We start from the raw sequence: 27,263 nt of genomic DNA, 5'->3' as shown, positions 1-27,263 counted from the left end.
TAACTTCCCTACTCATGATATGACACTACTTGATAGTAAAAAGGTAAAAGATAGTGATGATGTGATACCGTGGCACCCCCCCCAAGCTTGGAACAACCCAAGGGGGTGCCAATACCAATGATGAATTACTCCTTCGGCTGTGGTGGTGATGAATTCTTGATAAGCTTCTTAACAAGCTCCTTTAGCTCATCGATCTCGTACATGAGGTTGCGGATCATCTCCGAATTGTGCTCGACGCGGTTAAGAAGTATGTCCGACGGCGAGTCCCAACTCTTAGAGTTGTTTCCCCACTCTTCAGCTTCAGGCTTCATCCTTTCTGCAGTGTTAGAATGATCTATATCACAACTGCTAGGCAATATTGCCTTGGGAATCCTTTCAATTTGACTATTATAAATTAGAGTGTGGAAGGGGTTGTAGGTGCCTGGAGGAGATGTCCTTGGAGCTAAGAAGTGACGTGGAACTTTTCCCCCGGTGCTAATTCTTGCGCTCTTCTTGGAACTGAAAGGATTTTCCACCACCCCGATGCTTGCGACGGTGGCACGCGGGTATGCACGCGAGTTTTCCTCCACTTCTTCTTCATCTTCTTCCTTGACACTCTCATCCGCTTCTTTCCACTCGGGATCTTGAAACTCTTCCTCTCAAAGCCCCTTGCCCTTGTTGTTGGAGACCATGGTGCTTCTAGATCAAAAACAGATCCTGGCAGAAAACAGCTCGAAGCAAAACATGACGAGAAAACGATATACGAACCTCCAAGGGGTCCGGGGGATTATATAGCAGGAATTTTCACGACAGAAGGAAAGTACCAGGTCGAACCAGAGTCGGAGAGGGACACCGAGGGGCCGTCCTCATAGGGCGGCGCGAACAGGATCATAAGCAATATTTTCCAATCTAGACAAATTATCAGCAACATGATTATCAACACCTTTTCTATCTATAATATGTAAATCAAATTCTTGCAAAAGAAGCACCCATCTAATAAGCCTTGGCTTAGCATCTTTCTTTTCCATAAGGTACCTAATTGCAGCATGATCAGTATGAATTGTGACTTTTGAATCAACAATATAGGATCTAAACTTGTCACAAGCAAAGACTACAGCTAATAACTCTTTTTCAGTTGTAGCATAATATCTTCGAGCAGCATCAAGAGTTTTACTAGCATAATGAATAACATTCAATTTTTATCTACTCGCTGTCCAAGAACAACGCCTATAGCAAAATCACTAGCATCACACATAATTTCAAAAGGTAAGTTCCAATCCGGAGGTTCAACCACAGGAGCAGTTGTTAAGGCTTTCTTTAGAGTTTCAAAAGCTTCCTTACAATCATCATCAAAAACAAAAGGTACATCTTTTTTAAGAAGATTAGTAAGAGGCTTTGAAATCTTGGAGAAATCTTTAATAAATCTCCTATAAAACCCAGCATGACCAAGAACACTATGAATACCTTTAACATCCCTAGGATAGGGCATCTTCTCAATTGCTTCAACTTTAGCTCTATCAACTTCAATACCTCTCTCGGAAATTTTATGTCCCAATACAATTCCTTCATTAACCATAAAGTGGCATTTCTCCCAATTAAGAACAAGGTTAGTTTCTTCACATCTCTGCAAAACTTTATCAAGGTTTCGCAAGCAATTATCAAAAGAATTCCCATAGACAGAAAAATCATCCATGAATACCTCTACAATATTCTCACAAAAGCCATGAAAAATAGCAGACATGCATCTTTGAAAAGTAGCAGGAGCGTTACATAAACCAAAAGGCATACTTCTATAAGCATAAGTTCCATAGGGACAAGTGAAAGTAGTTTTCTCTTGATCTTTAGTTTTAACAGCAATTTGTGAAAACCCAGAATAACCATCAAGAAAGCAAAAATGAGTATTTTTAGACAACCTTTCTAACATTTGATCAATAAAAGGTAAAGGGTAATGATCTTTCTTAGTAACTTTATTAACTTTTCGATAATCAATGCACATTCTATACCCTACAACTACTCTTTGAGGGATGAGCTCATCATTATCATTAGGCACAACAGTTATTCCTCCTTTCTTAGGAACACAATGCACAGGACTAACCCATCTACTATCAGCAAAAGGATATATAATACCAGCTTCAAGAAGTTTTAATACCTCATTCCTTACCACATCCTTCATCTTAGGAATTAGACGACGCTGATGTTCAACAACAGGCTTTGCATCATCTTCCATGTTGATAGCATGTTGGCAAATAGAGGGAGAAATCCCCTTCAAGTCATCAAGAGTGTAGCCAATAGCTCCTCGGTGTTTCTTCAATATTTCCAATAACCTTTCTTCCTCAAAATCTGAAAGCTTTAGAACTAATAATAATATGATATCTTTTCTTATCATCAATATGAGCATACTTAAGATTATCAGGCAACGGTTTTAAATCCAAAACAGGATCTTCCTTTGGTGGTGGTGTTGTACCTAGATCTTCAACCGGTAAGTCATGTTTAAGAATAGGTTGACGAAGGAAAATTTCATCAAGCTCATTCCTTTCTTCCCTAAAGACTTCACTCTCACTATCCTCCAAATGTTGATGCAAAGGATTATTAGGAGCAAGAGCAATAGACGCACACTGTTCAACTCTAAAATCATTATTAGACAAATCAGCTTTATAAGGAGTTTTGGCAAATTTAGAGAAATTAAACTCATAAGATTCACCAGCAAATTTAGTCACAATTTTCTCCTTCTTGCAATCTATAACAGCTCCACAATTATTTAGAAAAGGTCTACCAAAAATAATAGGACAAGACTTACTAGCAGCAGAACAAAGTACCAAAAAGTCAGCAGGATATTTAATCTTACCACATAGAACTTCCACATCTCGAACAATACCAATAGGAGAGATAGTTTCTCTATTGGCTAGCCGAATAACCACATCAATATCTTCAAGTTCACAAGAACCAATTTCATGCATGATTTCCGTGTAAAGCTCATAAGGAATGACACTAATGCTTGCACCAATGTCGCATAAACCATAATAACAATGATCACCAATTCTAACAGAGAGCATAGGAACACTGGCTTTCTTAGACTTATTAGGATGCGAAACAATATTAGAAGCATCTTCACAGAAAATAATATGACCATCTTCTACATTTTCAGTCACAAGATCTTTAACTATTGCAATGGCAGGTTCAACCTTTATTTGCTCTTCAGGTTCTATAATTTTCTTTACACTTTTATTAACCGCAATAGTTATAACAGAATACTCCTTCATTTTAGCAGGGAAAGGAATTTTTTCAATATAAGCTTCAGGAAGAATATGATCAACAGTTTCAATTACAACACATTTATTTATAGATAAATCAATTTTATCTTTGTACGGTTCATGATACTTATCAAAATTCTTCCTAGGCAATTCAAAATAAGAGGCAAAAGCTTTATAAAAATTTGCAACAACTTGAGGGTCAAGACCATAAGTAGCACTCATATTACGAAATTTATCAGTATCCATAAAAATTTCAATGCATTTATAATCATAATTTATACCTGACTCTCTATCTTTGTTGTTCTCCCATCCTTCAGTATTCTCCTGAATCCGATCAAGAAGGTCCCTTTTAAACACTTCTTTGTTGCGTGTAAATGATCCAGAACAAGTAGTATCCAGCAAGGTTTTATCTTGAAAAGAAAGTCTTGCATAGAAATTATCAATGATGATATTACCAGGAAGCTCATGAATGGGGCATTTGAGCATTAAAGACTTCAATCTCCCCCATGCTTGGGCAATACTCTCTCCATCATGAGGCTAGAAATTATATATGCGGTTCCGGTCTTTGTGAATTTCACTTGGAGGATAGAATTTAGAATAAAATAGAGGCACAATATCCTTCCAATCAAGACAATCCCCATTCTTCAGTAATTTATACCAATGCGCTGCTTTACCAGACAGCGATATAGAGAATAGTTTCTTCCTAACTTCATCCATAGCAATACCTGCACATTTGAATAACCCGCATAATTCATGTAAAAACAGTAAATGATCTCCAGGATGGACAGTTCCATCCCTTTCATAGCGGTTATCCACAACACGTTCAATAATTTTCATAGGTATTTTGTATGGAACCTCTTTCTCACCTGGCGCCTCATCCACTACCTTTGCAGTAGTAGTAGATTTTCCAAATAGGAATTCAAGAGAAGATCTCTCCATAATGAATTATAGCAGCAGGAAGAAATAAAATCAGCACGTACAGTAAAGATTTCCCTTACCAATTCCACTTACCAACAGCGCTTCACTCCCCGGCAACGGCGCCAAAAAATAGTCTTGATGACCCACAAGTATAGGGGGTGTATCGTAGTACTTTCGATAAATAAGAGTGTCGAACCCAACGAGGAGCAGAAGGTGTTGACAAGCAGTTTCGATGAAGGATTCACTGTAAATGCTCACAAACAAGTATTCAGGGGGTTTTGATATAGCAGATAAGTAAAGTACAAGTAAGTTAAGTGCGAGAGTAATAATTGCAGCGAGTGGCCCAATCCTTTTTAGCACAAAGGACAAGCCGGTTTGTTTACTTATAATGACCAAACGTTCTTGAGGATACACGGGAATTTAGTCTAGTGCTTTCGCTTCATATAGTTGATTAATCTTCATTGTTTTGATAGGTGTTGTGTGGGTGAACCTATGCTAATGTACCGCCCTTCCTAGGACTAATACATACTTGTGATTATACCCCTTGCAAGCATCCGCAACTACAAGAAAGTAATTAAGATAAATCTAACCACAACCTTAAACTCTGAGATCCTGCTATCCCTCCTGCATCGATATACCAACGGGGGTTCAGGTTGATGTTACTCCGGCAACCCCACAATTAGCAAACGAATACAAGATGCATTCCCCTAGGCCCATAAAGGTGAAGTATCATGTAGTCGACGTTCACATGACACCACTAGAAGAATAACACCACAACTTAAATATCAAACCATTGAATATTACTCAACATAGTTCACTACTAACATTTAGACTTCACCCATGTCCTCAAGAACTAAACGAACTACTCACGAGACATCATATGGAACATGATCAGAGGTGATATGATGATGAATAACAATCTGAACATAAACCTTGGTTCAATGGTTTCACTCAATAGCATCAATAACGAGGAGTAATCAATACCCGGAGAGTTTCCCCTATCAAACAATCAAGATTCAACCCTAGATGTTACAACGGTGATGAGGTGCAGCGGTGGATATGACGGTGATGGTGGTGGAGACGATGGTGATGATGATCCCAATGAAGTCCAGCTCGATGGCGGTGACGATGGCGTCGATTTCCCCCTCCGGGAGGGAATTTCCCCGGCGGATTTCAGCCTGCCGGAGAGCTCTTTTCTCTCTGGTGTTTTCCGCCCCGCAGAGGCGGCTGTGTCTCCTCGCGATTATGCCCAGCACCTTAGGTTTTCGGGTAGATGAAGTACGCGAAAGAGAGGAGGCCGAGAGGGGCTGTGGGCCCCCTCCCCACAAGGCGGCGTGGCCAGGGCAGGGCCCGCGCCGGCCTATGGGGGGGGCCATGGCGGCCCTCCTCGGCTCCTCCTTTTGGCCGCCTCATTATTCTGGGAAAATAAGATCTTCGGTGTAATTTCCGTCAATTGTTGATCTCCAGAAATATTGCATTCTGACGGTGCTTTTTCCAGCAGAATCCTGACTCCGGTGGATGATTCTCCAATAATCATGAAACATGCAAAATAGATGAAATGACATAAGTATCACCTCTAAATATGAAATATATCAATGAATAACAGTAAATTATGATATAAAATAGTGATGCAAAATGGACGTATCAGGAGGCATAGTGGATGGGAGGTGGGAGACATGATACTATCTATGATAGGTGAACTAGAAAAAAAAGAGTCGACCAAGAGACCAACATAGAGAAAGAAATCCAATCTGGAGATTGGAAAAAGGACTCTATAGGCCAGCCGTATCACTTGATCGGCAGATGAACCCTGCTATAGTTCGCGCGACCCTTGAAGGAGATCATGAAAGTTGACGTGTTAGGTTATTAAGCAATTTTTGAGTGAGTTTAATTACCGAAATCACCATGACAAAAGCACTACCAAACTTAAGACATGCAGATAAGCAATCACATTTAACAGATCACCAAGTAGAACAACTACTAGTGCTAAGAGTGAGAAGGGAAGCACATACATTGGGCCTCGGAAGGCAACCACCGTAGCATCTCTATGTTTGATGTCGCTCATGTTGTACATGAGGTCGTCGAATCCGCATAGCCTAGAAAGGAAGCAATAAGTCCGCGGGGATGAAGTAGGCTAGAGATGAAGAACTCGAACAACAGCGAACAGTTACACCGAGACGCTCCCTAAAAACCTTATCGCTCGTATCCGGGTGCAAGATCTCAATAGATAGGATTTCAGAGGCATCCCAGACGGTCGGGCACACAGTGCTAGGATGGGAAGACCGATGGACGGTGCAACAAAAGGAATTCACAGTGAAGGAGGCAGAGTGGAGAGTGGTCGGTCACTCCGACCCGTTGCGTCTGCCCTTGGTATAGCGTGAGATGCCTGGCCGGCCGAACTGATAAGCGGCGGAGGAAGACTCTCGAAGGGTACGTTTCAAGCATGCACACATGTGTTGACACTTACACATCCAGCCGGTGCACCAAGCAAAAAAGTAGACTTCCAGAAAACCTGTTTTGAACTTGAATTCGAGTCACAAACGCGACTTGCGTGCGAGGAGGACGACAGAGGAGGATTGTGCATGAACTACTTATCTTCTCACTCATTTGGTGGGAGGAGAAGAGCGCACCTTATAAACCACTCCAACTCTTCCTAACTAGCAATGTGAGACCAAACTTTAGTCCCCAAAAATATCCCTAAGCTTCCACCATATAGATGAGCCTTGAGATTTCAGGAATTGTGGGTTATATATGCTGCAGCCAATCTACATCCAACATAACCTCCCCCAAGCTGTGCGGAAGCATATTTGGCGACTAGGTCAAGGTTCTTTTAGCTCTAATATCATGCGAACAAATGTTTAGCCTAATGCATTGGATGATATTATTGGATAGAGGTACAATGGAGGGATCAACTTGAAGTACCCAACAAGCAGCAAATCCTATCTTTTCATAACCGAATATACGATAGTCTAACACTCATATAGTGGCTAGGGTTTCTTGCCCCGTGTATTTACAATCTACATCAATCAAATATTTAAGGTTAAGATTTTGATCCACAGTGGGCATAGGGACTTCCTTTTATTTCTGTATGTGTGGATCAAATTTGGATTTAAAATTTAGTGTTTCATATACATATTTCATGCTCTGAAGAAAAGAAAACCAACATTCCGGTCAACCTGTCCTTAAACCCCCAACAGAAGAACTTGGTTAGTTCCAACTATCACTATCATGGCACATCCAAGTGTACATGTCCTGATCATGCCCATTTGTGTTTCCACATATAAAACAAACTACTGATCTCTCCTGATTCAAACCTCAAGAACCAAGCTCGTTCCAAGTAAAATAAGAGAGAGTGGATCATTCTCGTTTGATTGGAGAGAGAAAGTGACATATCTTAGTTAGTTTCACACCAAAGAACAAACTCATTGATATCCCTGTAGCTGCTAAACAACTGTGTCCCTTCAGACTTGAGTTTCTGGACAACTTCCTGGCAGAAGCAATGGGAGAGGCCATATATATAGTCAACTAGCTAGCCAGCCGGCTAGCGATAAGTCATGGCTGGGAGCGTAGGAGAGCAGCCATAGAGGCTAGAAGCGAAGACCTGCCGGTGGATCGACATCGATGGCCGTGGCGGCGGCGGAGAAGGCGGTGCGTTGCCTCGGGCTCGGCTTCGACATGACGTGCGACCTGAGGCTCAAGTTCTGCAAGGACTCCGGCGGCAGCGTGGTGGCCAGGAGCTCCGGCGAGACGGCGCCTGTGTCCGTGCCAGGGGTCGGCGTGGTCCGCGACATGCCCGCCGACGTCAAGTGCGGCAAGGGCGACCGCGTCCGGTTCAAGTCCGACGCGCTCGAGTTCAACAAGGTAAGCATATAGATAGCATTCTGCGTGACCTGCTTGTTGTAGCGATCGATATTGTTCAGTCGTTTGTTCCATCTGCGCTTCCTCTTAGTGGTGTTAACCAAGTAGTGTGCAAGAAATTGGAGGAGAACGAAACGCAATGAATTCAAGTAAGAACATGGCGTTTAGATTACCTGTTCTGATCGAACATAACCACGGGTTATACTGTTTAGATATTAAGCTAGTATCTGAAACTTCGTACAAACTGTGTGTTGCTGATTAAGTACAAGAAATTGGGGCAAAATCAAAAGCCATGAACCTAGTCAGAAAAGGTTAAGTTAGTTTCTTGCTTCAGACAAGATAAGCCAAAGCTATTAATCTACTATGCATGGCTGTCTGAACCTCATCAAGGGATCTACCGTTTCGGAAGTTGTCTGAAACCTTGGCTAAATTCCCCATTACGGGAATGGAGAAGCTTCGTGAGCAACTCAGGTCTGGGAAGTTGTCCGAGCTGGGAAAGCGCAACGCGTCTGCGGTTGGTGTGAACGGCTGCTACTGCTAGGTACCAGTACCAGTAGAGCTACATCCCTCGTTTAAATTTTCAGACGTTGACCGCCTCCCCGCGGCCCTACGTGATTCCCACGAACTGAACCAATAATCGAAGATATCTTCAAACATTTCCGGGAGTTAACATATTTGTCCGTATTTTGGTGCACTGTCGGTGTCAAATACTCTACGTTTCCACGGAGCGAAAATCAATTAGGCAGAACAAGATTCGGTAGATTTGATCAGCGTGGTCCCTGTTCTGTCCTTGCATTATCCATTATAAACTTCTTTGAAAACCCAAGTCAAATTCCCTGCAAAAAACAATGGCACCCCGTATGAAGTATAAACTACATCGCCGCGAATCATAACAGCCCGTCGTTTGACTTTCACAATGCATAGATAAGCTTAATTAATGTGTACTCCCTCCATTCCGAAATATAAGTGTCATAGATTTATCTAGATTCACATTTATCTACACACTAAAACATGTTTAAGACAAATTTGGGACATTTATTTTAGGATGAAAGGTAAACCAGTAAACTGAAAAACATTAAAAAAATCAATCAAACGCAATATTTGGAGCAAGAAAACTACTGCTAGTACTGAAGAAACTGAATGCACCAGCCAATGAGAGCAGCTGCTTGTTTTCTTGTGCAGATGTCGGAGGTGTTCAACCAGCGGAGCTCGGTGGAAGGGAAAATCCCGTCGGGGCAGTTCAACGCGTGCTTCGACCTGGACAGCGGCTCCTGGGCGCAGGACGCGTCGTCCACGAAATGCCTGGCCATGGACGGCTACTTCATCTCCCTCTTCGACCTCCGCCTCGACCGCCGCCAGCTCGCCCTCGCCGGACACGTCCTCGACGACGTCCCCGCCGCGTGGGACCCCGCCGCCATCGCGAGGTACCTTTTCAGTGCTTGCAGCCTGCGCGTACGTACGTACGACTTGGACCCGTTCAGAGCAGTTCGGATGTCCATACTGCTACTGCCGACTATAATAAGAACAGCAATGCGTTAGCACTTCTCAACTTCTAAGAGATTCTGTTCTATCAGTACGTATTTTATTGCCACGACACCTTTCTCCATGTCCTATTTTTTCTTCGCCCCGTCCGTAATTGTTGAACGTACAAGTGGTACTCCGAGCTCTGAACATGCCGCCATTGACAAACCGGAGGGTGACACATGCAGCAGAGCTGCTTTGGTTTGTATTGTCAGGCAGAGCCGTAGTTTTCAGACACTGAACTGACACCGACAGCACACATTTGACGCCGCCGTGTGTGAGAAACCGGCAGATGAACGCCACTGACTTGTGCATGCACGCAGCTTCATCGAGAAGTACGGGACGCATGTGATCGTGGGGCTGAGCATGGGCGGGCAGGACGTGGTGTACGTGAGGCAGGACGCGTCGTCACCGCTGTCGCCGTCGGAGATCAGGGGGCACCTCGACAAGCTCGGCGACCAGCTCTTCAGCGGCGCCTGCGCCGTGCCGCCTCCCCACAGCAAGTCCAAATCGAAGCTCAAGGTTTAACTCCTCAATTAACTACGTACTAGCTCACCATTAACTCCATGGATCGAAATGTCAAGGAGATCGTGGTCGACGTGCTCTGACCTCTGACTGGTGGCGTGCAGATGCCGGAGGCGTTCAACGTGTTCGACGCGCAGGTGGCGCAGCAGCGGCTGCAAGGGATCACAACCCTCGTCTCATCCAAGGAGGTAACCAATTGATCAATTGACAGGTGATCTCATGGTTAGCTGTGATGGCCGGAGTAGTAAGAATTTTTACTCAGTTTTCGTTATCCGGTGGATGCAGGGAGTGACGGTGATCTACTCGAAGCGCGGAGGGAACACGATGGTGAGCAGCCACTCGGAGTGGCTCCTCACGGTGCCGGCGGCGCCCGACGTGATCAACGTCAAGCTCGTGCCCATTACCTCCCTGCTCCGTGGCGTCGCCGGCACCGGGTTCCTCTCCCACGCAATCAACCTCTACCTCAGATGTCAGTCCCCATACCATACATGTCAACTCCCTTTGTCTAATGTCTAAGCATAATTGATAATTAAAACCATAATTGATAGTAGTTAAAGCCTGTGTTGACTGTTGAGTCCAGTGTAGAAAATTTCTTTCGAGTGCTGGTACAAGCAAGTGACGAGTGATCTGCCGAATGATTGTTACAGATAAGCCTCCCGTGGCTGACCTGCGCTACTTCCTGGATTTCCAGCATCACAGAATGTGGGCCCCCGTGCTCGGCGAGCTGCCACTCGGCCCATGCTCCAACCGACAGGGCTCCAGCCCGTCCCTGCATTTCAGCCTGCTTGGCTCCAAGCTCTATGTCAGCTCCAGTCAGGTATTTCAGAATTCAGAGGCCTTCTCAACCACTCGATTTCTTTTAAATAGATCTGAGTTTTTTTTTTTTGGCGAATTAAGAGCATCAGAGATTTGTGGAAACCCGAAGTGTATCCGGGCTACATGTAGCCCCTTTTATCTTTCTTTTTGAAACTCCAAAACTTTTGGTTTCAAAGTTTCAAGAAGTTCTGAAAATGTAGCTGAACGTAGACAATGTCGTACTCCATAGGCGTGTAAATTTTCAGAACGAAATACATTGTATTTTTTGCCCTCGGTAAAAATGAAAAATCAAGATGCCAAAGTACTGCTCATTACTCTTCACTTATGCCAAAAGTCTAGATTTGTCATTTTTGTTGAGCCTAAAATACAACATATTTTGTTCTAAAAATTTATAACCTACATATTGTCTTTAAACTTTTGAATTTGAGTTCTCAATACGGTCTCCATATGGCCTGAGCTAAAAAAAACCATTCTACTGAGATTTATGCATAGGAAAAGTTGTGAGTGTAGGCGGCGCCTTTTTTTTTATCACGCCTGGATGATACTTGGCTGTTTTGGTCTATGTTTCATTATCTCTCTGGTAACGAAATTCGATCCAAGTCCCTTCTTGGAGCGCTTGGGAAAAAGAAAAAGTTGTGAGTGAACACGTGTGCTCACCGGTCACCGCTCACCCACACTTTGTTTTACCTTTTCTTTATATCTCTCAAACTATATAATATATGGATTTAAAACTTAGCAAGTAACTACTACCTCTGTCCCAAGGAATAAGGTGCACGCGTCTTCCAAGATGAACTTTGACCATAAAATTTGGGCAACAAAATCTTGATTATATTATATGTAATTAGTATCGTTGGATTCGTATTGAAAAATACTTTCTAATGATACCAATTTCATACAAATAATCGTTATATATTTGAAGCAATTCTTGATCAAACAAAAAAAACGTAAAACGAGGGCGCCTTATTCCTTGAATCGGAGGGAGTATAACGTAACAATTAGAATGTGCGAAAAAATAGTTCAGATTTTTTGTGCCATTTATAATTTTAATTAAATTATTTAAAGTTCAAAAGAAATTCTTTAAATATATATATTTCAGATTTGTATGGTGTGAGAGATACAAAAGAACATATCTAAGAGGAAAAAAAGTCTATCGTAGATCTTGAGTCCACTTTCGCATGCATATAGTCGAGTGACTAAATGTACAAATGTAAATGCAGGTGACTGTGCCGATGTTGCCGCTCACGGGGATGAGGCTGCACCTCGAGGGCAAGAAAAACAACCGGTAAACAAGCTTTGCTTACTATCGACAATCCTCCAAGAATTCGAGATTATCGTGACTAACACAGTGACTACATCATGTGTGCATCAGGCTAGGCATCCACGTGGAGCACCTGTCGGCCACCCCTACGTTCATCGCCGCCGTCCAGCGATCCAGCAACAGGCCGCCGTCGTGGCGAGGCTCCGAGACGGTCTCCGACGACGACCACCGATACTACGAACCGGTGCTGTGGCGGATGTACGCGCACGTATGCACCGCGCCCGTCAAGTACGACCGCCGGTGGCACCAGTCCGAGCACCGCCGTGCCGCCACGGCCGCCGCAGCGTACATCGTCACCGGCGCGCAGCTGCACGTCAAGGCGCACGACTCCACCACCGTGTTGCACCTTAGGCTGCTCTACTCCGAGGTCCCCGGCTACGCCGTCGTGCAGTCCAGGTGGACGCGCAGCACCGCGAGGACGTCGGGCAAGTCGTCCAGCTTCTTGTCCATGCCATTCTCTGGGTCTTCTTCGTCGTCGGGCTCAGGCAGCGGTGGCGTCAAGGAGGGGCGAAAGCAGCCAGGTCCGCCGCCGGTGGTGCTCAACATAAACTCCGGCCTGTTCGTCGGCGCGCCGCCCGTGCCCGTGGGTGCGCAGAAGCTACTTAAGTTCGTGGACACGTCGCAGGTGACCATGGGCCCGCAGGACAGCCCCGGGTACTGGCTCATCACCGGAGCGAGGCTAGACGTCGACAAGGGCAAGATCTCCCTGCACGTCAAGTTCTCCCTGCTCGCCCCGGCCTCTTGACTACAGTTCCAGAGTTTCTGTACAGTTCTTCTGCTGCCAAAGGCTAACTGACCACTGTAATTAACACACCGTTTTGAAGTTTTGGTTTTTGTTTGGATCATGTAAATGTTGCTGTGCAACGAGTGTAAATGAAAACCATAGGCACTGTTTGGGTAGTGCAAGAAAAAGATTCATTCGTCCTAGACAAACAATCAAACTACTGCAGCACCTGTCAAGCACAGGATTAGTGTGAAATATGTAGTCTACTTATTGCCAAGAGGAAACAAATAGCACGAAGTGTGGTTATAGATCACACCGTAGTTATAAATCCAAGACCAAAGGTTCCTTGACACATCTATGACATTTACATCACCCAGATGTCTGATGTTTACCAAATATAATTGCAAAACAAGAATCGAAATGTTCAAATCTGTATAATAAAAGCAACAGGAAACCTGATGATACCACTCAACCGATAACGAGAATCGAAATGTTCTCAAATCTATGTACAGGAGCAAACTGATGGCAGCACTCAGCCGAATATCGTGTTCCGGCTCATGCTATTCTGGAGAGCGAACATATCAGGCTGCAGTTTCCTGAGAAGATTTTTCCTCTGCTTGATGCGCAGGAGCTTGTCATAGACACACCATGGGAAGCTGATGAGGTGGTGGGTCCGGTGATCATATCCCTCATTGTAAACGCCCCAAAACTCCGGGTGATAGGTGACATGATACCAAGCGGATGCCTTGGCATACGAGGCATCCTGACCGTCTCCATCTCCTTTCTCATCACTGAACCATGATCTTGCTTCTTTCCTCAAAAGTTTCACAGCATGTCTGATAGCATCGGCAGCGTCACTGCTCTTGGTAAAATTCTTTGCCATCTTAAGAATGCATCCACTTATTATCTCAGCCTCGCTTTTTATTCCGTAGTGCTCCATCAGATTACCCAACTTGAAGTCATACTCTTCCTTGCACGAAAAAGCTTCTTTGAGGTAAGCTTCGTAACCATCTACAATCAAATCAGTGTCATAGGACCGCCTTGCCACGTCCTTTGTGAAGTGCCCTACATGAGGGTTCTGCTTCTTTATTTCTCTATACAGCTTCCCTATTACTCCCTTAGATACATAGGTAGATCTGTCAAGCTTCTCCATGAAATCTGGATACTCCCTCACATGGAGTTCGGACGGAATTTGAGCTGGCACTCCTGTCTTTGGGTAATCAACAGCAATAGAGAAGAGCTCGGCAAGCTTAATGCACGGTCCACTTTCGGCCTTGAGATATTCCCTATCCGCATGGACTACGTGTGCGTTGGCAATGATTCCCAGACTCTCATTAACTATGTAATTTGCGAAATACTCGTGTACTTCCTGCACAATATTAGAATAGTTCCAGAGCAGGTGTTAGTTTTTTTTTTTTGAAAGGTGCTTCAGATTTCAGTATAAGTAACTGACTCGACGATTCAGAAATGGTAGATACAGACTCAAAAGAAATTCAGAATCAGATTCACGAGTTCATGACAGTTCATGGCAACAGATGTAGAACCCTTAACGTAAATGGCATGAAAAATGAATAATCTGGGCTAAAAACTTAGAATACCTCCATCATAACATCATGATCTAACGTTTCTGTTGGTGCTGGAGTGTAGTCCATTGGTTGCACCATACGAGTTGGGATGAGATCTGGATCCCATGAAACAAAATATATGTCCCCGTCAAGATCACTCCCTGAACACTCATTAGGATGAGGCCTGCATGATGATATCGTTAGCAAAGGACAAACAAAACAAGAAAAAGAACTTCAAGAGGAGTGCCTAACTACTACCAAAAGGTTTTTCAATTTAAGATGTACTCCCTCTGATTCATATTCATTGACTTCAATATGGATGTATCTAGAACTAAAATGTGTCTAAATACATTCATATTAGAGTCAATTAATATGAACCGGAGGGAGTACAAAATTGCATCCTCCTCCTCTGTTGTGGTCTATCGAACATAACATATTTACAGAAATGAGACTTCGCTAAAATGCCATATTTGTAAGTATAGGAGAATAAGTTACTAAATACTTGCCTTGGCCCCTGCTGCGGAAAGACAACACAGTTAACCATATGGTCCAGAGCAGGATGATAAACAGCCTTAAGGATACGGACATCACCTGGGTGGAGGCAAGGATTTTTGGCAACAACAACTTTTCCAGTTACAACGAACTTTCCACGGTCATTTGCACTATTAGAAGCTTGAATGAATACTTCTCCATAATTGAGTGTTCGGGTTTCATCCAAGCATCCCATCATTGATCGACCCATTGGGATAAATATCCTTGACTTCGTTTTCAATTCTAGCAACTTTGATGCTCTAAACGTTTCTAGCAGCATACGAAGATAGGGTTCAAGATCAGGCTGGTAGCCACATAACAGCATTTCTTTAACAATATTTGTAATTTCTCCCATTGGCATTAGTTCAATTGCTTCAATAGCAGCTTGTGGTTCCGTTACAATCCTGTTCAACTGCTTCACAGCTTCCTGTTGCTTCAGTTCAAATATGTTGTCTCTGACTCCTAGTGTTGAAAGAAGAGTGATTAACTGCCTATTGAGGAAGCATGGCTGGTACTTACTGTATGCAAGGACATCTAGTTTGATGTTGTCTGATTGAAACTTTGACATGCTTCTTCTTAAAGAAAGTTTCCAGGGAGATCTTGGATCAATGGCAACGACACCTTTATAACCTCCATACCTTATTTGGAAAGCAGAGGGCGTAAAGCGATTCAATTTGCACTTCATAGACACTTCGTCTGCAAAATCAGCTGAAATGGTCCCAATTCCATCAGAAAATACATACTTCGTACCGTTTGTTATATCTGGAATTTCTTCCACCTCATACTTATGCACTTTCAAGGTTTCTGTTGAGGAACTAAAAGACTGACCAAGCCTTGCAGCATACTTTGCAACATTTCTAATATTACGGAAGTTTCCCATCCACTCCCTGATGTCACTGGCAGATAAACCTGGCCGAGAAGCAAACATCCATGCAGAGTTATCTCTGAGCTGGCTTGAAGAAAAGGCTAGGAACTCAAAATGCTTGTCACCGATAGTGATGCCATTTGAAAGGACTGAAAGAACTCTGTTATACAGAGCAGTTCTCCTTGTGTTATTTCCTGGAGCAGAGCGTGGTGATAAATCAGTTGAACGGAGCTTCTCACAGTCCTCATCAACAAATGAAATCCGAAGGAAGTTATCTAAGTCAGCAGCATAGTGCCGTACAACACGGTTCGAGACATTAATCTCAGGACCATAAAAGTACACTTTCGCAGGGGTAACTTGCACCCTGTATACATAAACCAGTCCCTCATCATCCAGAGATATGTTTGGCGATGTTGACACGTATCGTGATCTCTTGATTACTGTATAGTATTCAGATAACCAATTTGTTGGATTCAGAACAGTTTTTTTCTGGTATGACATCTTTTCAAGTGCACGCTTTATATGGTCAATATGTACAAATCCAGGGCTGACCAAACGGAAGAAGTTTTCATCAAGTGTTGGCCCACTAAGAGTCCCATTCTGAACCAAATGGTTGATCTTGAAGAGTATCTCATAGGGCACATCAATGTAACGATGAGGTTTCACAATTGGAACAAAGCAAGTACCTTGAGAATATGAATGTCCACCCTGGCAATGAAAAACATGATTATGTTCTTCATAGTAAACAAAGTACTCTCGAATATTCGGGAGATCACAATGACGTGATAGCTCCAGACATAGGATATATGATTGCCCAATGCTGGCTGATGGAGTAAACTCAGTTGTTCTGGTCCATTGGTCATCTGAATCATCCCTGGAGTAGTTGAATAACGGATCTTCAAACATAGAGCCAGAACGGCGAAGGTTTGGTTCGTAAATTTTGGGAGCAGCCTGAACCTGACAAACAGCAACATTCCGCAAATTGTGGCTATCAAAAAATATAGATGACCAAGCTTTCAAAAAATTTAAACAAATAGAAGTAACTATGATTGTTACAAAGGTGGATGGGCATTTCTAAGAGCTATGTAATTACTGGGGAAATAGTGGAGACCGTATATTAGCAGTTGGTGTTCCCGTCCCATCTTGGGGTCTAAATGTAACAGCAGTTCATGTTCCCATCCATCCCATCATTTGGGCTCTAAATGTAAAACTCAAGTACTACTAGCATAATTGTGCTGCCCTTAACAACAGACAAACATCTTCCCAGTACATATAACAAAAGAAGGAGCAAACATTACCAGCAAAGTTACATTCCTACAAAATCTGAATGAGATTCCACCATTCCAAACATGGCAAAATGATCATTAACCAAAAGGCAGCAGAATCAAATATTGCCATCATATTGTTTCTGGCACATGCTTGATAAGCAGAAGAAAACACATGTGTATGAAGCATTGTAATATGTAGAAAAGTTCAAAACTTTATTACTCCCTCCGGCCCCAAATACTTGTCGCAGGTTTGCAGGTTCAATGAATCTAGACACATTTTAGCCTACAATTTGCCTAAACCTGCGACAAGTATTTAGGGCCAGAGGCAGTAATAGATTAGTTCTAATGTGAAGACTAGAGCTATACACTTTCAACTCTTGGAAAAACGTGAAGACACATTTTTGCAATTATATTGTAATCTACACAATCCGCAACAACAGAAAATGTAAAATGAATTAAGAAGTTAAAAAAGTAAAAATGTTATCATGAAAAGCATTTTCAGCATACATAAGCTTGGTTCTGCAGCTACATACCTGAATCAAAAGGAACTTTTTTTGTGACCCAGGTGGACGGTGAAGCTGAATCTCCCATATGCTCTCATAGGAAAGTTCAAGTTTATATCTCTTCGAGTTGTAGTCCAGGTAAAAGTAAATCTTCTTCATAGCAAAACCAAACTCAACAGAGACATCTCTGCTGCTCCACAGAACAGATAGAACTCTTTCCTTGAGAAGGCAGCCAAAATGCAGTGTTGCATCCTGCAGACTAAACATCGCAGTTCTTGGCCTTGGAATAATGTCACGTTCGGCAGGACGTACCTTCAGATAATAGATTCCACTCATAAGTCCGCTCCTTCGAGCCAAATCGTCCACCTTTGAAGCATCTGCCTCGGAATCGAACTGAACAAACGCAAATGATCTTGAGGTTGCAGAGATATTTTTTGGAGGCCTGAGCTTGACTGCACAGACTTTACCAGAACCAACAATTTTTTCCAACAAATCCTTGACATCTTCAGCACTGACAGTTGGAGAAAATCCTAACACCTGAATAGTCCTGAGACCCATGGCGATGGTGCATCAAAACTACAAATGCGCATAATAATCAATAAAAAAAATTAGTCATTGAAAAGCATGGACGGATCTATACATACATGGCAGGTCTTGTTTTGAAATCAGGTTGCAGTTTTATTTTGGTGTGCTGTTATTTGAGTATTTTAACTAATATAAAGAAGTAAACAGTTTATGGCATGTCAAATCCTATTATACTGGTATAACCAATAAGCATTGAATGCACTGATGTTAGCTAGACTCATTGTTGGATGTGAATCATGCAACTACTTACATGCTATCTTTTTGAAGAACCAATTTGGTAAGTTGACAATACAAGGGTCTCTGTTTTCTGCTTTCCTCTGTTTTGGTTGCCTTGTTGTAGGAGTCTACAGTTTTGGGTTTGCATTAAATAGGCTAACTTTATTGTTTCCGTATGCAAGGGTTCTTACATAAAATTAAAAACTACTCTCAGGAGATAATTCTATTATAGTGCAATAGAGTAAACATGTCGAGATTAAAAAAAAGTCCTCGTCATCAAGGCCTTGCAGACAGAAGGCTTGGTAAAGCAATATAATAGGCAAAAAGGACGACACCAAAAGAAGTAAGTGAACAAAGAATTTCACCAATAGAAAGAAACAATCAGGACGTACAATTCCCACAACCTCTACACAAACTATGCTTCTCAACCTACCCTATTTATTCGATCCAGAAATAAAAGCAGAAAAGAGGGCAGCATCCCCTATTATCGGCAACCATGGCTGGGCTGAACGTGGGTTGCTTGGGTTTAGCTGAACCCCACGAAACTTGGGTAAATTAGTTGGGATCGAACCTACCTAGGCACCATATCCCATCGGACCAACTCTGATCAATCTAATCAACAGAAGAAAAAGATATATACTCTGATCCATCTCGCGCGGCTGCGAAAGGAGAACCTAACGGGACCACAGACGAGGCAAACAAATCGACAACGAACTGCTAGTGAATCTGATTCCGGTTGCACAATGCCACAGCAAAAGGAAACACAAAAATCTGAACTTGCAGAACAACTCATCGGATCAGGCTAGGGTTCCTTACCAGCAAAACGAGGAATCAAACCGCCGCCAGTCCGGCAGCAGCAGGACTGGCTTTGTCACGTCTCGTCGCTGCCGTCGCCCGCCGTAACAAACTGTGGAGGAAGAAGAGAACAGCGCCGTCGCCAGGGATTGGAGAAGATGGATGGGCGAGCGAGGAAGGGAGAGTTCAAGGAGTGATCGACGCTTTTGGATGTGCATTTAATAGGCTAGCTTTGCTGTTTTGATATACAAGGGTTTTTACATAACATTAAAAACTACTCTCTGTTGTGAGGAGACAAATTCTATTACAGTAGCATAAAAACATGTCGAGGAAAAAGACAAACGTCATCATCATCCTTCATCAAGGTCTTGCAAACATACAGCTCTAGTGAAGCACTAACATGTCAATTGAATAATCAAGTAAATTCTGTTACAGCGCATAATAATCAAGTAAAAACTGTTGGTCACTGAAAATAACGAATGGATCTGGAGATAAGCATCAAATGTACTGATGTTAGCTAGACTCATTGTTGGTGTGAATCAGACAACTACTTACATGGTATATTTTTGAAGAACCAATTTGGTAAGTTGATGGTACACTAGGGTTCCACTTTTGTAGGACACTACAGTAATTCTATGTTGTCAGGAGACAATTCTATTAATCATAGCATGTCAAGGAAAAAAAAGGGGGTCCTCGTCATCAAAAGGTCTTGCGAACATGCAGCTCGGATAAAGCAATAATAACAGGCAAAAAGGACGACCACAAAAGAAATAAAGCGAACAAAGAATCTCACCGCAATCAGGGACGTGCATTTCCCCACAACCTCTAGACAAGCTACGCTTCTCAGCCTACTACCCTGTTTATTATTCGATCCAGAAACAAACGCAAAAGGAGGGCAACATCCTCTCTATTATTGGCACAGCCGTGCGCGGACTGAACGTGGGGTGCTGGGGTTTAGCTGAACCCCACAAAACTTTGGTAGTAACTAAGTTGCGATCGAACCTAGGCACCAAATTAATCCCATCGGACCAACTCTGATCGATCTAATCTACAGATTTATTTTTGTTGCTCCGCGACCGATCTTTTCTTTTTTGACGGGGGCTCCGATCGATCTCGCGCGCGCGCTGCAAAAGGAGAACCGATGGGACTATGGACGAGGCAAACCAATTAAGGGCAACTGATTCGGATTCCAGTTGCACAATGTCACAGCAAAACTGCAAAAGGTACACACAAACGGAAAGATTCGAACTGCCGGAGCAACTCGTCGGATCAGGTTAGGGTTCCTTACCAGCGAAGCGAGGAATCAAACCGCCGCCGGTGCAGCACCGGTTGCAGCAGGGTCTGGGTTTGTCGCGTCCCTTCGCCGCCACCGCCGCCGGTGCAACGAACTGTGGAGAGGATCGGGGAAGATGGATGGATGGGCGATGGCCGATGGGAGGGGAGGGAGTCTGGGGGAGTTGAGGAGTGATCGACGCTTTTGTCGCGGAGGCCAACAACTCCAAGGCGAAGGCGACTGGGGTCTCTGCGGGAGGAAAAGGGCGGACGACCTCAGGAAGTGTCGGTCAATGTGCACGTAATATTTACTCCAAACGAACCCGCATGGTGGGGCCTGGAAGACCTGAGAAGTCAAGCGCCGTGGTCCGTGGATTCTGCACCCAAATGCTGGCACTGGATTTCTAGGATCTATCGCTACTGACATCGGAGTATCTTATCTGCTTGCAGAAAAGAAAAACTGATTTTTGTACTTCATCCTGTCTATTTTATGTTGTGTATAATTTTTCGTGTAAGTTAAACTATGCAAACTTTGATAAAAAAATATAGATAATAATACAAATATCTACCATGTCAAATAAATATAATATGAATATATATATTTCATAATAATTTTAAAAATATTTTTATTTTGTTGTATATGTTTATATTTTTATCAATATATATGATTAAACTTTACGAAGTTTGACTTTAACCAAAACTTATATGCAACATATTTTTGGGCAGAGGGAGTAGTGTCGTTGTAAGAGTACTAGTCGCATGAGAATTGGAAGAATCTCTTTTCAGCATTGTCCCAGAGAAGCAAATAAGACGGCGCATAATCAAGCTAGATTAAGTTTTGATTCTAATACTTTCTGTATTTGGGATAGTGATCCACCTCCATCTGTTTTGACAGATGTCTTAAACGATGTAACTGTACTAAATTTGTAAAGCAGCAAGTACCAGATGCACTCTTTTTCTTACCAGGGTACCGAAGGGGGCTGGAAGGTTTTTAATAAGACGGCTTGCTGGCTTAATATATTGGTTATTTCAAAAAAAAATTATGTCTCAGTCGAATTACATCAGCGTGTATCAATGCGGGTCTAGATAAATTGCAAATAATAGCAAACACGAATCTTTAAACAGAAACAAAATACAACGATGAAGCACGTGACTGAGACATAAACTATGTCTCAGCTAGCTGAAACTTAGCAATTTCGAAACAAACAATGATACTATTTTAGAAGAAAAAAAGGAACAAACCTGGAAGATTTTAAACGGAAATGAGAAATGAAACATGAGAGCAAATCCCAACAAGAAATTACCGCCCGTTTCCGCACAACAAGGACACGTCTGAGAGCAAATTCTTTCTGCAAAACAAGGAAAGGGGAGAACCAATCCCAACAAAAAGTTACCGCCCGTTTTGGTAGATCAAGGAAAGGGAGAGCAAATCCCGACATATTTTTACCGCATGTTTCCGCAAAACCAGGAAATGGAAGAGCAAATCTTGACGGATTCAGCCAATTTCCACAAAAAGAGGGATATGCAGAGCCAAACAAAAAAAGAAAATTGTATTTCATGGAAACTATATATATTTAACGAAAATTATAAAGAAAATCGGAGAGCAAATTTCGATGGAAAAGGAAGGTAAAGAAATCCGTATAAAAATGCGAAAGGTTTTTTGAACATAGCCCGACCGAGGCACGTGTACTACTCTAAGACCAACTCGGCTCCTTTTTAGAGTAGGAAACAAGCACTGCGATACATGAAGTACATGGACTAGACCTGCATACTTAAGGCGGATCTAGCATCCTATTGCATGCCTGGGTGATGAGCACATGGATACACCATACATGATATTTCAACAAACACTACAAGAAAAGTTCTGATAGATAACGTCTCAAAATCGTCCGCTAAGGGGTATTTTTTGTCGCCTATGGGCCTAACCCGACGATATGGGTTCTGTTGTCGAAACTGCGTTAGGCAAAGTCCTACGACGATTTTTTCGGTCCGTCGCGCTTGGGCGCCCTTCCGCCATGGAAAATCAGACCGTTGCAGAAGTGTTTCCGGGAGCCCGTTGACTGCTGATGTCATGCAAACTGACACGTGGCAGACGCCGTTAACTGGCAGTTAACGGCGTTAACCGCTGAAACCCCGTGGTAGATGGTAGGCCCACACGAGGCCTGCCACGTCTTAAGCGGGCCGGCCCATTAAGTTTGCGGGCCGGACCAGCTGACTTAGTTTGACCGGTCAACTATATAGCTGGGCTGGTCCATTAGTTACGTGGGCCGGGCCTAACCTCTAAGGTTGACTGGTCAAAAGATTAATGGGCCGGCCCACTAAGCATGTGGGCCGGGCCGAATGCACTCGTTTGACCGGTCAACAGGCAAAAGGGCCGGCCCACAAAACATGTGGGACCCACTTTCCTGTTATCGGGCCGGCCCATTTACCAAGTGGAGTCCACCTTAAAGCAAGTGGGCCGGCCCAAGAAGTTATTGGGCTGGCCCAATTAGCATGTCGGTCCCACTTTCCTGCTATCGGGCCAGCCCATTTAGTGCGTGGGGTCCACATTAGATCAAATGGGCCGGCCCACCAAGCCAGTGGGCCGGGCCAAAAGCACAGGTGGATCCCATTTTCCTGTTAATGGGCCAGCCCATTTAGTATGTGGGGTCCACCATATAGCAAATGGGCCGGCCCAACAAGATAGTGGGCCGGGCCAAAAACCCATGTGGGTCCCACTTTCCAGTTAAAGGGCCGGCCCATTTAGTATGTGGGGTCCATCATATAGCAAGTGGGCCGGCCCAACAAGATAGTGTGCCGGGCCAAAAGCACAGGTGGGTCCCACTTTCCAGTTAAAGGGCCGGACCATTTAGTATGTGGGGTCCACCATATAGCAAGTGGGCCGGCCCAACACGCTAGTGGGCCGGGCCAAAAACGCAGGTGGGTCCCACTTTCCTCTTAAAGGGCCGACCCATTTAGTATGTGGGGTCCATCATGTAGCAAGTGGGCCGGCCCAACAAGACAGTGGGCCGGGCCAAAAGCACAGGTGGGTCCCACTTTCTGTTAACAGCCGGTAAGTAAGTGAGCCGGCCCAAAATGAAAGTGGGTCCCACACTACTGTTAATGGGCCGGCCCAATCTGTTATAGGGCCCTGGTTGTTTGACTAGTCAACTTGCATTAAATTTCATGAGCCTAAAATCTGATATCAATGATACACACAATTACATACACAAATAAAATAACTAGGAAAATTACAAGGCAATTAATGTGCCCAAATAAAAAAATTACATAGAATCATTGAGGACTTCTATTAGCATCATCAATAACACGTTGACATTTGGCAATCGCCTTGATTGAATCTTGTGTACTCTTGGTCAACATATCGACTGAGACCTTAAAGCGACAATACCATGTCTTTTATAAAGTACAGCCTTGAGATGTTCCTTTGTTTGATGAAAAGAATGGTCTAGGTTGACGGCTATGAGAGGATGCATCAGAACAAAGATCATAACTTTTTGTGGGCCTCTCTTCTAATGAAGATTGCTTCATCAGAACTGCATTCTGATAATAATGCAAAAAGAGTTAAACGATGAACTATGCAAACATGTATTAAGCATTGTCGATATTAGATAGTCACAAGTACTAAGCGCAGACTTACATTATATCGTTGCATAGGCTCACGCTTAACCTTTTTTGCGCTCTATCTTCTACTAAGGACTTCTTCATTACATTGCATTCTAGTAATATTGCAAACATAGTTACAACAGTGAACTATTCAAACATTTATTATGCAATGTAGATATAAGATAATAACAAGTTGCATAAATAAGACAATGTATGGAACTTGTACTAAGCAGACTTACATCATAATGTTGCACAGGGTCGCTTTGGCGACTATCTCTTCTAATGATGACTGCTTCACTAAAACTGCATTCTGGTAATATTGCAAAAATAGTTACAACAATTAACTATTCAAACATGTATTACGCAATGTAGAGATCAAATAACAGCATGTAGCAGAACATCTTGGCTCATCGCAGGTCCTTCTCTTGCGTGCACTAGTCGTGGTCGACATGCCTGTCATTTTAGGTTCAGCCATCAAGTGAAATGCCAATCCTCCTGCTCCATTGTCCTTAATCTGTGTTTAGATATCACATTTAAGACCAAGTCAGCTGGTTTCAAATAACAAAAAACTTGAGCTGCCAAATGAATAAGCCAATATTTACCAGATATCAGATTAAAACCAACTAGATGTTGCTTTGCATGAGATACGAATTTCAGACATTCAGATTTAGAGTAGGGTAATGCCAAGGTTTTCCACATAAAGTAAACTGGCATTAAGAATGACCAAATGTCAGGTTCAAATCACCTTCGCAGTTGCTCCAAGACAAGCATATCAAATAGGCAGAAACATAGTAAAGCATGGATGGCATTGCTATGGCAGGGTTCCAAGTGTTTATCTCTTGCATAAGGAACAATGCATATAGGTTATAGATAATAACGGAAGTAAACTGCCAAAGTTACCAACCAAGAACTCAGATTCCAACCTTCCCTAGCGTCCCCACTGTTAATGTTGGATATTCTAATAAGTGGTTCGCATGATCAATCCCTAGGAAAAATAACATTGACAAGTTAGTCTACGATAATACAAAGACCAGACATGCACGCAGCAATAACTATACAAGTCGTGCATGAGGAGCATTCATGGAAAAATAGCTATAAGCTAAAGACGAGGTATAAGAGCAAGCAGATTGGAAATGCACATAGCATGATTATAAAAGCGATAAAAGAATAGCAGACACGAGAAAACAGCTAGCGGCTAGCGGTGAGCTAATGACGTGGTATAAGAACAACCAGATTGGAAATGCCCATAGCATGACTATAAAAGGAATAGCATGCAAGACAAAAACAGTTGGCAGCAAATGAATGGGTCCCCTATAAATATGTGGATGCACACAGTGTCGACTCTTAGAATGAACAGGATGGTAGCGACCGGATAATGCTTTGGTACTGTACAATATTTAAACGAACTTCATGCGAAGTAACACATCAAGAAATTTAATGGCATATGAGATCTGCAAATAACTACACAAAACATGGCTAAAGAAACACCGCGATCTAACGGGCCAGCGTACTAACCAAGCTGCGGCGGGGTGGACGGGGGCGGCAACTTGCATTCCAGCGGTGGCGAACGCGGGAGACGATGAGTCGACCCTGTTTCGATAGAGAAGCGGGCGTTAGTGAAGCAGATCTGGTTGGCTGGCAAGGGATTCGGTGAAGTTGATACAGCCGCTGCGCCGAGGTAGTCGGTGGAATAGATCGGCTTCGTGGAGGGCGCGGTGAAGTAGACACGGTTCCGTTGGAGAGGATCCGGTGCGTCGACAGGAAAGGCGTTGATTGCTACGCTGTGGATGAGGTCGGCGGTGAAGCAGATCCGTTGGTGGCGAGGTCGGCGGTGAAGCAGATCCGTCGGTGGCGAGGTCGGCGGTGAAGCAGATCCGTCGGTGGCGAGGGCGGCGGGGAGCGGATCGTGTGGGTGGACAGCCAACACGATCAAGGCTACGCTGTGGAGGAGTATGCCGGCGGCGAAGCGAGATATAATCTTGTAGAGAGTCAGAGCTTTGGCGTGTGAGAGTATTTTTGAGCTAATGGGGTGAATGGTTGGTGGGTGGGTGTGGGCCTGTGGGGAGGGTTCGGGATCTAGGCAAGATATTTCATTGTTACCGAATGAGCCCTCCATGGTTGGTGGGTTGTAGCTTCCGGACCAGGGTTAAAAGGGTAAAACTGGTCACGGGATTTTCGAATGGATGCGGCGGGATGATTTGGCGCGCGGCCGAAATTTTCAGTTTCAAGCTACGAGCAGAACGACAAAAATAATGTTCTTCCCCAGGGAGCTCTCATTTCTTCCTCTTCTCTTTCTCTCTCGAGTCTCTCCCACTCCCCTGGCTCCTCTCCCCCTTCTCTCCGGCAGCCTCGCCGGCCGGAGACGAGGCCGACTTCTCTCTGTATATCGTACACCCTCCGAACTAAATTAATTGATTCAACTTTCCTTAGACGTGTATGTATCTCGAGTAAAAACATGTGTGGATACATCCATATTTAGATAAGCAAAGTTGAGTCAGTTAATTTGGATCCGAGGGAGTTCATGTTGTTGTAAGCTTAGATCCAGTGTTTCCCATGAGCAGAATGGCGCAATGGAGTCGGGGATCTCGTCATCGGCTTCAGATCTGGCCTACGGTGAATCTGGCGGATCTTGCCGGCCAAACCCCGATCTGGTGCCATCAAGGTGATGGCGCTAACGGTGAGGCTTGCTTTGGTCAGTGCTTCAGATCTGGCCAATGGGGAAGTCAAGCTTCTAACGTTCACAAGCTCGGGGCATACGACGGCGTCATCCGTCTTGCCCGTGAACATCTTGGCCTTTCAGCGGCCCTTCTCAGAGCTAATGTGCCGTTGCTGAGGCCCTTCTTCTCCTTCGTCCTGGCGACTACCGGCGACACCGTCCCAAGTGGTGCGTCCCCGGCGACGGAGTTGCTGGAAAGGATGCGGAGCAGAGATCTGATGTGCAGGACTCGATTGATTTTCTTCTATATGTTTTGAGGTCCTTTTTGTAAAGTTGCAGGTCCTATTAGTTATTGTCTAGTTCTCTTGGACCTCTATGTAATTTTTTGGACTAGTTTCCATTTGCACCGATAAACTTGAATTTTGACAAGTTCACGGGAAAAAAATTCCTTTCCACATATGGCCTATCATGTATGAACATTCTTGAGTTTTAAA

At 43.6% G+C, this 27,263-nt stretch overlaps 2 protein-coding genes across 3 annotated transcripts; one reads left to right on the top strand and one right to left on the bottom strand.

The window, feature by feature from the left end:
* The first annotated feature begins 7,493 nt into the window (after positions 1-7,493).
* LOC127306202 (MACPF domain-containing protein At1g14780) lies at positions 7,494-13,235 on the top strand. The gene is made up of 8 exons (XM_051336828.2): positions 7,494-8,009; positions 9,189-9,430; positions 9,851-10,049; positions 10,157-10,240; positions 10,338-10,521; positions 10,700-10,869; positions 12,086-12,150; positions 12,238-13,235. Exons 1-8 carry the CDS (start codon positions 7,770-7,772, stop codon positions 12,929-12,931), a joined length of 1,878 nt encoding a protein of 625 aa, XP_051192788.1. The 5' UTR covers positions 7,494-7,769; the 3' UTR covers positions 12,932-13,235.
* On the bottom strand, positions 13,199-20,789 carry LOC127306201 (probable RNA-dependent RNA polymerase 1). Of its 2 annotated transcripts, XM_051336827.2 has the most exons (6): positions 20,527-20,789; positions 19,260-19,473; positions 17,673-18,218; positions 14,982-16,828; positions 14,509-14,659; positions 13,199-14,279 (listed from the first exon to the last, which is right to left on the bottom strand). In XM_051336827.2, exons 3-6 carry the CDS (start codon positions 18,198-18,200, stop codon positions 13,443-13,445), a joined length of 3,363 nt encoding a protein of 1,120 aa, XP_051192787.1. In that variant the 5' UTR covers positions 18,201-18,218; positions 19,260-19,473; positions 20,527-20,789; the 3' UTR covers positions 13,199-13,442. The 2 variants fall into 2 exon arrangements, with proteins under 2 accessions (XP_051192787.1, XP_051192786.1); XM_051336826.2 differs by lacking the exon at positions 19,260-19,473.
* Between the last annotated feature and the right edge of the window lie 6,474 nt (positions 20,790-27,263).

The sequence above is a fragment of the Lolium perenne genome, chromosome 6 (assembly GCF_019359855.2).
Source record: "Lolium perenne isolate Kyuss_39 chromosome 6, Kyuss_2.0, whole genome shotgun sequence".
Classification (NCBI taxonomy): Eukaryota; Viridiplantae; Streptophyta; class Magnoliopsida; order Poales; family Poaceae; genus Lolium; species Lolium perenne.
This window is presented reverse-complemented; position numbering and strand designations above follow the sequence as displayed.

Bases quoted from the DNA above. Each gene is read 5' to 3' on its own strand.
- LOC127306201 (XM_051336827.2), bottom strand. From the start codon at position 18,200: ATGGGTCTCAGGACTATTCAGGTGTTAGGATTTTCTCCAACTGTCAGT. The intron at 14,660-14,981 runs GCAAGTATTTAG...ATCATCATGCAG, and splicing joins TTTCCGCAGCAGGGGCCAAG to GCCTCATCCTAATGAGTGTT. The intron at 14,280-14,508 runs GTATTCTAAGTT...AATATTGTGCAG, and splicing joins ATCATGATGTTATGATGGAG to GAAGTACACGAGTATTTCGC.
- LOC127306202 (XM_051336828.2), top strand. From the start codon at position 7,770: ATGGCCGTGGCGGCGGCGGAGAAGGCGGTGCGTTGCCTCGGGCTCGGC. The intron at 10,241-10,337 runs GTAACCAATTGA...CGGTGGATGCAG, and splicing joins CCCTCGTCTCATCCAAGGAG to GGAGTGACGGTGATCTACTC. The intron at 10,522-10,699 runs GTCAGTCCCCAT...TGATTGTTACAG, and splicing joins AATCAACCTCTACCTCAGAT to ATAAGCCTCCCGTGGCTGAC.